The following is an 11,352-nucleotide window of genomic DNA, read 5'->3' on the forward strand; positions in this document are numbered from 1 at the left end:
CAGTTTGAGCGGTTGCATGGCATGGACTCGCCGAGTCCGATGAACAGACTCGGCGAGTAGCTTGAAGATTTACTGGGACTCGTCGAGTTGTTCTTCAGACTCGGCGAGTTGAGTCGGGGTGGCCCCGCGATTCTTCCAGGAGGAACTCGTCGAGTAAAAAGGGGATACTCGACGTGTAGAAAGGGTGTCTTAAGGAATCGGTGAGTTAAGGGCGAGTGGACTCTGAGTCGTTGAACTCGGCGAGTCTTGGGGTGACTCGGCGAGTTAGATCGCGGGTTGAGTGAAGTTCTGAGTATGGGGACTCGGCGAGTCATAGGGGTTGACCCGGCGAGTAGGGTCAGTCAGGTTGACTTTGACCTTGTCTTTGACCAAGGATTTACCAGTGGTTCCAGGGGTATTTTGGTAATTGTTGTTATTGTTTGAGTTCAGTGCATTGGTGACTGTCCAGAGGTGGAGATCGTATCAGTGATCGGAGCAGCTTGAGCTATCTGTTCAGTCGGCAGTTTCGAGGTGAGTTATCCTCACTATATCGCTAGGGTTTATGGCACCAAGGCCGACCCTTTTTACCGGATGGAAATCCGGGTAGTTGTCATTATATGTTACAGGCCGGAAGGCATTACTATGTGGACCGGAAGGTCATGGCCTGGAAAGGCGTATGTATGCATTTAGTATGTTGACTGATTCATAGGGTAATGTTATGATAGTGACCGGCTAGACCGGTATCTTGTTAGAGTAATGCTATGATATGTAATCTGTTGATCGATTGTTGTCTATGAACTGCTATATGATTGTTCGTTATGTTGTATATGCATTTTATGCTTATGGGCCGGAAGGCAATATGTTATGGGCCGGAAGGCAATATGTTATGGGCCGGAAGGCAATATGTTATGGGCCGGAAGGCGATTATGTTGTGTGATGGACCGGAAGGTCAGGGCCTGGAAAGGCGTATATGTGGTTGGTATTCTGGGGGTATCTCACTAAGCTTTCGGGCTTACAGTTGTGGTTTTATGTTTCAGGTTCTCAAGAGTCTGTGGCAAGGCAAGGGCGTGATCGTACCATTCCACGCGTTGGTGTTTTATGATATGAACCTGGGAAATTACTCTGTTTAATAATGTATTGAAAACCTTTTTGCAACAATGTTAATAAAATGGGTGATTTTGAAAAGTTTTAATTGTTTTGAAATTTTGGATGTTACACCTTAATTAATTAATAAAACCATAAGGGTGTGATTTGAACTTTTCAAAACAATACTAGGGTTTTAGAATTTAACATTCCTAATTAAACTTTTAATCAACTTTTCAATTCCAAAACTTGAGGTTAAGTTTTGAAACATTTCAAAACATTAGGGTTTAGAATTTAAATACACATCAAATTAAACTATTAATCCAAAATTTTAAATTCCAAAACTTGAGGGCAAGTTTTGAAACCTTTTTCAAAACATTAGGGTTTCAACGATTTAAATTTCAAAACTAAACTTTTGAGTTCTAATTTAAACTATAAAACCTAAGGGATTAATTTGAAAATTTTCCAAACTTTGTCAAGAATATTCTAGATCACATAATTCAAATAAGGCAATTAAATATAAATTGTGGTTATCTAATTAGATCTAGTTCAAATTCTTGCAAGATAATGATCAAATAATTTCCATAACTTAACATATATCAAATAAGGTAACAATTATCTAATTAGATGATCAAAATCTTTTATTTTGACAAGGATAATCATAAGGGATTAACAAAATTCGAATTTTATTAAGTTTAAACAATTGTGGTAATTATCCTAAGTCAAAATAGGTAAAAATCCCGAAAATCCGCCTTTCTGACAGCTAAACTCGCCGAGTCCCCTTATGGACTCGCCGAGTAGGGGCCTACTCGCCGAGTCCACAATGGGACTCGCCGAGTACATCAGGCAGGAGGCAAAAAACGATTTTCTCAAGCATGAACAAATTAACAAGGCATCAATATAATAGAAACCAATCAAGGCTCTGATACTACTGATGGGTTTTGGTCCTAAGAACATCCTATGTGCTCATACAAACCCTAATGCTTGGATCTAGGTTTCTCTGTTGTACATGCAAGTTATCCAAGACTATAAACCCTAATTCTAGCATTCAAGTAATCATATTAACATAAGAATGGGTTTAAGATCATACCTTGATTGTTATGTAGCAATAACAATCTCAATTCCTCATTGTATTGACTTTAGAAAGCTTAGGGTCACAAATGTCACTCCTCTAATGGCTCACAAACACCATAAGCAAGAGGATGAAGAGGAGAGAGGATGGAGGCTGCCCAAAATGTGTTCTAACCCTAGAAAGAAGCTTCACCACGTTTTTTGCTCATAAGGGTCATATATATAGTGAGGCTATTAGGGTTATCTAACAAGGAAACCCTAATTTGGATGCTTAAGCCCTAAGCAACCCATAGATCCCTTTCCTTAAGGCCTTGGACGATTTCCTTATGGGCTTCCCCATAGAATTCGTCCACTCCTTAATATAAGGCAATCCATGGCCCAAATTACAATTATCTTATAATTACAATTCCAGTCCCTTAAGTTTAATTAATCTCTTTTAGTCCCAAAACTAATTACTAATTAATTCTTGACTAATATTAATTAAACAATATGATTTCTCCTTTAATATATTATTCTCATAATATATTAATAAATCATATTTAATCCTATCTCTCCATAATTCATCCTATCAAGTTGCTTTGGTGAAGGCAACCCAAAAGGACCATGCACCATCGGGTCAAGTACATACCAAAATAGTTATGGACTTAGACACTAATCCAACACATTGAACCTGTAACAAAAATACCAACTTACTTTCATTTAATTGATAATTAGAAATCAAATAACTGAAAGTACATTGCTATTTATTGATTTAATGAAAGAAATAAAATGTGTATTGATATTTACCTTGTAATTAACAGAAAAGTTTTTCATACTAGTGATCAATGGCTCTTCTACAACATCAAGCTCTGAAACTATCTCACCACCTGTTTGAAGATATTTCAGAATGCTCAATCAAAGAACCTGTGTCCTGAATACCATAATTTTAAATAAAGTATTAATCATTTCTCAAAGTAGAATGTTGTAATTGGAATAAATGAAATTGACCACAGAACATGTGACATATTCATGCCAAGCAGCTGCTATGGAACACAGTGCAAGGTCCAACAGAGATTGAAATTGAAGTCTGTTAAATGAAAACGTAAATTTGTAAAAAGAAAAAAAACAATTTACCTTTCATTTATTTGTGCATTATATTTATAGCATCAAACTCTTTTTTCAGAAAGAAAGTCATGAGATTGAGTATTTTTCCATAAGTCATCTGTTTACAAATGTCATTTATTTTATCAGATGAATCTTCATGGGTAAAAAGAAAGTGAGAAACGATAATTCTTATACATGAATAACTTTTATCCCTAACTATACATATGGGATATATGTTCATAAGTAGATAATACAAATAAGAGCAAATTACAGAAACAACATTATATTTTGGACAATTTTGCGGTTTAACCACTTCTATTTTATTTTTTCCAATCAAACCATTAAAGTTTCGAACATATTTCCAAATTTGACCCGATATAATAGGTCAAAATGATTAATTTGGAGAATTAGAATGGTTAATTTGGAAAAAAGTCTTAACTTTTATGGTTTGATTGGAAAGAATAGTGTAATGACAATAATTGCACAAAATATTATTATTATTATTATTATTATTATTATTATTATGCTTGTAAAGATAACACAAAAGATAACACACGAGGTAAATAGATAAAGACCTGAAGCTTTTGAAAAGATATCTCATTTGGTGTTTTATCAAGTTTATCACGCGAAATACCCATAAAATTATTATTATCAATTTCTCCATACGGGTTTAGAATTTTCAACCTCCCTTTCTATCTTTACAATATTCTCTTCCCCAAAACATTTTTTTGCGAAAGCAAACCAAACACCACAGCAACTGATTCAACTGAGATGAGTTAAGTTAGGTGTTAATTATTGTTTTTTCAAAGTTAAGGGTTCACAATGTGCACCTCTATTCTCTTAGGGAATAAGACTTATTAAGGTAATTTACTTTTCGGTATATTTACATCTGGGTAACTATTTTTTTTTGTACACATCTAGGTAACAAATTTGTTGGAAGTGTTCACATATGACCATTATGACCTGCTATAGCAGGTTAAATCCTAGATGTGAACGCTTTCAACAAGTTCCTTACTTAGATGTGTACAAAAAAAATAATTACCCAAATATGAACAAAACGAAATGTAAAAGTTAAATTATATGAATGGTCCCTATGGTTTGGGGGAATTTGTGTTTTTAGTCCCTAACTTATTTTTTTAACTTGGATGGTCTACTGTTTATTTTTGTTGCGCGTTTGGTCTCTGCTTTACCTAAAAGACTATTATGCCCTTATTAATTTATTTTTTAATTAATTTTCTTATTTATGTATTTATTTTTTACATATTTAAAAAAATTAATAGACCATACTAATATGTGTGGTCTATTATTTTTTTTAAATATGTAAAAAATAAATACATAAACAAGAAAATTAATTAAAAAATAAATTAATAAGGGCACAATAGTCTTTTTAAGTAACACAGGACCAAACGCGCAACAAAAATAAACAGTAGGGACCATCCAAGTTAAAAAATAAGTTAGAGACCAAAAAAAAGAATTCCCCCAAACCTAAGGGATCATTCGTGTAATTTAATTTTTACTTATTGTTTTGTTCATATTTGGGTAACTATTTTTTTTTTGTACACATCTAGGTAACCAACTTGTTGAAAACGTTCACATCTAGGATTTAACCTGCTATAGCAGGTCATAATGGTCATATGTGAACACTTCCAACAAGTTTGTTATCTAGATGTGTATAAAAAAAAACATAGTTACCCAGATGCGAATATACCGATGTGTACAAAAAAAAAAAAGATAGTTACCCAGATGCAAATATACCGAAAAGTTAATTACCTTAACAAGTCATATTCCTATTCTCTTGTTACGATGAAAAAAGTTTATCAAATGAGTAGAGCCAGCCAGCCAGGAATTAGGAAGCCCCCAATCCAGCAACATCATGGGCGGATTATGTATATTTGGGTTAGAAATAGCAAATATATCTTCAAAATTTTTAATTATAGGCATGTTAGTGTTAGTGTCAAAATTGGGCTGTGGCCCCTCCGGATTTCAGTCCGATTTCCAAACCAAGCGACAAGTCAAAATCGATTCTTCCTCCCCCTCGTTGCTAGTCGCTGCCTACGTAACTCGCTCAGTCGCTGCCCGTTGGTCTCGCCATTCACCACCGCAGCAGCTGTCACCGGTCACCGGAAATCAGGTATGTAATGCTCCTGTTCTCCCGTTCTCTAAATCTCTGGGATTCATCTCTTATGGAATAGTAGAGTTAGGAATTATAATTTTTAAATCAGAAATCTCAATTCTCCTATCCTGTATCCTGAGTTAGTTTCTGTTTTTGACTTAGCTGTCTAGTACTCTAGTTGATGATTTGTTTAGCTCTTCAAGCTGTCGATTAAGGACACCACAGTAACAGAAAAAAAAAAAAGACTGATTTGGTTCTGCTTAAAAGAAAATCAAAGTGAACGTATTGTTAAAAAAACTTCATATGGCATTGGAGTGTCGGATGCCTGCTAGTCACCACTGCCCATCGCAGCTCCTCCTGTCACCACCGTCCACCTGCTGTTGAGCACTTCTGCTGTCCTTTCTTGTTCACAGAACCGAAGAAAATCAGGTATGCTCCTGAGTGATCTCCTGTTCGGCTGATTTTGAATGAATTTTTCCTCCATTTTGATTTTTATAGATACAATCACGGTAATTTTGGTGTTTAATTGCTGAAATTAAGTTTGTTTATTTGTAAAAACGTTATTTTTAGTTTCTAATACCCCCTACCCCAAAGTATATGTTCAAGTACCGCCCCTGAAAAACATGGTTTGAGCGGAAAATATCTGCCGGCGTCAATATTACAGTAGATCGGCAATTGACGAAATGAATGCATCGAGAAAGCAGGCATCCAATCTCAAAGAACAGGTAGATTCTCGTTCGCAAACTACCATCTTTTTCTATCTGTCAAATTCCCCTCATGCCTTTCTTGTTTCTATTTACTTTTTTTCTTTTCCTAATTATCCATTTTTGTGTGTATAACTACGTGATTTGGCATTAAACAGGCCATTCGCGTAACAGACGCCGTTCGTGCTCTGGCCAACTTTTACGCTGCACAGCTCCTATCATGTTCCAACCAAATCCCAACCTCGTATTCCAATGTCCGAATGATTCATGCCCATATGATCGCTTCTGGGTTCAGGCCGCGGTCTCATATCCTCAACCGTTTGATGGATTTGTATTGCAAATCGTCTAACCTTGTATACGCACGCCAACTATTCGATGAAATTGCAGAACCAGATATTGTTGCCAGAACAACCTTTATTACTGCATATTCCGCTTCTGGAAATCTAAAGCTGGCAAGAGAAATATTTAACAACACTCCTTTAAATACTCGAGATACAGTTTGCTACAATGCCATGATAACAGCCTGTGCTCATAATGACGACGGTAACGCTGCTATTGAGCTCTTTCGTGACATGAAAAGAAACAATTTTCAGCCGGATAACTACACCTACACAAGCATGTTATCGGGGTTGTCTCTTATAGCTGAGCACGAATTACATTGTCAGCAGCTACACTCTGAAATTGTGAAGTCTGGAACCGGGTTTGTCACATCGGTTGTAAACTCCCTTATTTCTCTTTATATCAGGTGTTCTTCTTCACCTTTCGTAACACCTTCTTTATTAATGGATGCTGCACAAAAACTGTTTGATGAAATGCCACATAAAGACGAGTTATCATGGACTACAATAATCACAGGGTATATAAGAAATGACGATTTACACGGTGCAAGCCAAGTCTTTTATGGTATGAACAATGAAAAGCAAGTAGTGGCATGGAATGCAATGATTTCCGGATACATGCATAAAGGGTTTGTTTCTGAATCATTAGAAATGTCAAAAAAGATGAATCTTTTAGGAATCAAGTTTGATGCATTCACTTATACAAGTATCCTTAGTGCTTGTGCCAATGCTAAATTGTTTCTCCATGGAAAACAAATACACGCATACATGATCAGAACTGTAATAAACCCATCTCACCACTTTCTATATAGTGTCAACAATGCGTTGATTACATTATACTGGAAATGTGGTAAAACAGATGATGCAAGAAAGATTTTCGATAGGATGCCAATAAGAGATCTTATTTCATGGAACAACATTCTATCTGCTTACGTTGATGTAGGCCGAATCGAAGAAGCCCGATTGGTATTTACCAAAATGCCCGAAAAAAACCACGTGACATGGAGTGTGATGATATCAGGATTTGCCCAAAACGGATCAGGAGAAGAGGGTTTGAAGCTTTTCAACCAAATGAAATCTACCGAATGTCAACCATGTGATTATTCATTAGCAGGCGCGATTAAATCATGTGCAGCTATCGCGTCATTAAACCATGGACGCCAACTCCATGCTCAACTTATCCAATCAGGGTTTGAATCGAGCCTTTCCGCTTCCAATTCTTTAATCACAATGTACGCACGATGTGGGGTCCTTCAAGATTCACAGTCTGTATTCCTTACAATGCCATGTTTAGATTCGGTGTCTTGGAACGCGATGATTGCAGCTTTCGGGCAGCACGGGCATGGTGCTCAGGCAATTGAGCTTTTTGAAGAAATGCTAAAAGAGGACATAGTTCCTGACCGAATAACATTCCTCACGATTCTTTCTGCTTGTAGCCACTCGGGTTTAATTGACCAAGGTCAACGGTATTTCAACTCGATGAAAGATTCGTACGGTATAACCCCGGGTGAAGATCATTACGGTCGTTTGATTGATTTGTTATGTAGAGCCGGGAAATTCACCGAAGCAAAAAACGTGATTGAAAAATTACCATTCTACCCCGGTGCACCGGTTTGGGAAGCACTACTTGGTGGGTGTAGAATCCATGGAAATATGGAGTTAGGGGTTGAGGCTGCAGAAAGACTTTTTGAATTAATCCCGGATCATGATGGGACCTACATACTTTTATCAAACATGTACTCCAACTCGGGAAAATGGAATGATGCTGCACAGGTTCGGAATTTGATGAGGTCTCGAGGAGTGAAGAAAGAGCCTGCATGTAGTTGGATTGAAGTTGACAATATGGTCCATGTATTTTTGGTGGATGACACTAAGCACCCTGAGGTTCAAAAGGTGTATGAGTACCTTGAGGAATTGGTTTCTAAAATGAGGAAATTAGGATATGTTCCAGATACGAAGTTTGTGTTACATGATATGGAGAATGAGCAAAAGGAATACGCATTGTCTACTCATAGTGAAAAGCTTGCGGTTGCTTTTGGGCTTTTGAAGCTTCCTTCGGGAGCTATGATTAGGGTTTTCAAGAACTTGAGGATTTGTGGGGATTGTCATAATGCGTTTGAGTTCATGTCGCAAGTTGTGGAGAGAGACATTGTTGTGAGAGATGGGAAGAGGTTTCATCATTTCAGGAATGGGAAATGTTCTTGTGGCAATTACTGGTGAGAAGAAAGCAACAACACACTGTTGTGATCAACAATATCATGTGAGATGTAAATCATGTATACAAACAGGTCTATAAGGAGACCAATCCTTAGAAAAGTATATTATTGTTGACAAACCATGATTATACTTGCGAAATTGAAATTTAGAAAAATTAGAAGTCGACAGAATGCAGCTTTTTTTGGATAAGTTATGTTGTTTTTGCCATTTTAATTATTATTATTTTTTTTAAAATACGAATTTCAAGAATTTGAGTTTTTTTGTCGATTTATCTTCATGATTACAAGTCTTGAACAAGAACAGTGTGTTTGTTTTTTCTTCTAGATTAGAAGAGGGTGCTACATGCAAACTAGTATGTAAATTTTTTCTTGAAATTTTCAATGAATGAGAAATTACTTTGAAAATACAATTTCAACAAGAGAAGGCTGACATACTTTCAACATGTAAATTATATAAACAATTGAGATCTACTTTAGAATTATTCAAGTGTTAATTATGATTAGTAGAGCTACTGATTTGATCTTATTTATCGAATAACCAATATCATTATTATTATTCTCGTTTCTATTGGTACAACAGAGAGTCCATTTTTATAAATGAGGATTGGAGAAAGAAGTGAACATTCCTTGAGACACTTCTCCATGAAAAAGTAATGATATTGAGTTACTTATTTAACTACAAAAATTAGAAGCACACACAAGGAAAATGATAACAACGCACTTTAACTTATTTGTGAAATATAGCAATGTACTTTAATTTTCTTTTACAAGCATTGTAGTATCATTTTTTCTTATTAATAGAACATTATATTTTCTAACAACTTACCAAACTAAGGAAATGAAAATTGCTTTGTATTTGGATGACATTACTAACTGGATAGATTTTTCAAAGCACAATATAAACAAATCAACTTAAGTACATTGCTATTTCTTGCATTTTAACCCAAGAGTTAGAATCCAAATTAACATATACCTCATCTATGCTCTTTGCATTTTCAAGTTTATTATACATAACATGTCAATTTGGTTCAAGAACCTACAAGATAAAAGAATATGTTATTCAATCATAATAATATAATATCACTTCTACCTTTGTTGGTTGACAAAAGAATTAAAAAGGGATAAATAACCACATTAACATCGGAGTAATGAATAAATAGGAAAAAGCAATATATTTATATTTCTTCACCCATGATAACAACATACTTATAGCATGAAACTTACACAATATACTTTATTTTTTACATAACACACTTACCTTTTTACTGATAATAATTAATAGCAATAACATAAATTTTGTAAGCATCTTACATACAAATTACAGTTTATATATTCTTTATACTATTGTTGACAGTGAGTTGAAAACCATCCAACAAATCTCAGCCCTTCAAACTCTCTCCTCATTCAATCTCAGCCGGAATAACTCAGCATTTACGGTTAATCAGAGTTCCCTTCCTTCTTCTGGTCGTCCGCACGTTTCCTCCTCCCCCACATTCACAGTCGGTTGCTCATGCCTATATAAGAGTATTGATTGAATGTAATTTGTTCAATTCATTCAATGCTTCATCCCAAAGAAGCCTAAATATGCGTCTTTCAAATCTTTGAACTCAAGAACGAATTGTGGGCACATACTTTATGGATTTCTCATGCATCCGATTAGGTATTGATTTCTCTTTTTCCTGCGTGTTTTTTTCTGAATAAAGAGTTTCGTAATTTTTTTCTGATTAATTTCTCCTGTGTCTGATTGTTGCGTTCCTTCATCAGTTTCTTCTTATCGACAACCTCACTATCTCTTTCTTTAATTCTTGTATTTTCTGAAGTTATGTAGTTTATTATCCAAGTGGGCAAATACATAAGAAAAAGGAGAAGAAAAAAAATAAGTTGAAGATGTTCACTTCATTGAAGGATGTAGATAAAGAAGAATCCATGGCTCCATTACAAGTCTGTGCAGGTAAAGCACTTTAGATCTGAATCGCACCACTGAAGGTATGGGACACAAGCCGGTCATTTTGATAGCTATATATATATTCGTGGATATTATTGAGTCCTTCACTTCTGAAGGTAAATAATCCAAGTTTTGGTATTTTATTTTGATATTTTTGCTCCTCGGTTGTGTGATTTCCCTAACTGAAGTTACGATATAAATAATGCAATTGCTTCTAGGAAAATTTTGAAGGTGCAAAATTTTCTATATTGTTTCAAAATAAATTATTTGATTTTTATTTTAACTTTATCATTACAGTGGTGTCAACATCTAGATTGCCAAAACCAATAAAGTTGTTGATGTTTGTACTTAGGGAGAGCTTGAGTTACATCTGATGAACTGATGAAGCTCTTTGTAACAACCCGAAATTTCATATCACTTCTTGTAACTCAAATTATAATCCAATTCGATCAACCAAACGCCGTTTCCAAATCCGTTTTCGATTTCGCCATTTAATTAAGTCATTAACTTGTATTGATCTAAAATGACTTAATGGGTGTCTTAATGCCATTTGAAATCATTCTAACACCCCATAATAGTTACCAGAATAATTCTAGAATCGATCATATCGGGTTACGACAACTTGGTCGGGTGCAACCAAAAGCCCCGCCTAACGCCGGTATCGGGTAGAATTCCGCCGTGTCCAATTTCCGAGCACTATATAAATGATTCAAAACTTTCATTTGAAGCTTTTGGCCATCTTTCCTTAATCACTCTCCAACCTCTCTCCTCATCCATAATCAAAGGTCCAAAAACAAAGATTTAAGGCTCCAAATCAAAG

General features: G+C 35.5%; 1 protein-coding gene and 1 long non-coding RNA gene across 3 annotated transcripts; both read left to right on the forward strand.

Moving 5' to 3' along the window:
- The first annotated feature begins 5,096 nt into the window (after positions 1-5,096).
- LOC111880995 (pentatricopeptide repeat-containing protein At1g25360) lies at positions 5,097-8,758 on the forward strand. Of its 2 annotated transcripts, none has more exons than XM_023877400.3 (4): positions 5,097-5,347; positions 5,492-5,758; positions 5,900-6,054; positions 6,192-8,758. In XM_023877400.3, exons 3-4 carry the CDS (start codon positions 6,013-6,015, stop codon positions 8,589-8,591), a joined length of 2,442 nt encoding a protein of 813 aa, XP_023733168.1. In that variant the 5' UTR covers positions 5,097-5,347; positions 5,492-5,758; positions 5,900-6,012; the 3' UTR covers positions 8,592-8,758. The 2 variants fall into 2 exon arrangements, with proteins under 2 accessions (XP_023733168.1, XP_023733167.1); XM_023877399.3 differs by having other exon boundaries at positions 5,924-6,054.
- Positions 8,759-9,935: 1,177 nt separating this feature from the next.
- On the forward strand, positions 9,936-10,755 carry LOC122194670 (uncharacterized). Its single transcript, XR_006184039.2, has 2 exons — positions 9,936-10,247; positions 10,408-10,755. It is a non-coding gene; the product is annotated as an uncharacterized LOC122194670 (long non-coding RNA).
- The last annotated feature ends 597 nt before the right edge of the window (positions 10,756-11,352 follow it).

The sequence above is a fragment of the Lactuca sativa genome, chromosome 6, assembly GCF_002870075.4.
Source record: "Lactuca sativa cultivar Salinas chromosome 6, Lsat_Salinas_v11, whole genome shotgun sequence".
NCBI classification, from domain to species: domain Eukaryota; kingdom Viridiplantae; phylum Streptophyta; class Magnoliopsida; order Asterales; family Asteraceae; genus Lactuca; species Lactuca sativa.

Coding starts and splice junctions, on each gene's coding strand:
- LOC111880995 (XM_023877400.3), top strand. CDS start 6,013: ATGAATGCATCGAGAAAGCAGGCATCCAATCTCAAAGAACAG. Junction 6,055..6,191: donor CATCCAATCTCAAAGAACAG/GTAGATTCTCGT, acceptor GGCATTAAACAG/GCCATTCGCGTAACAGACGC.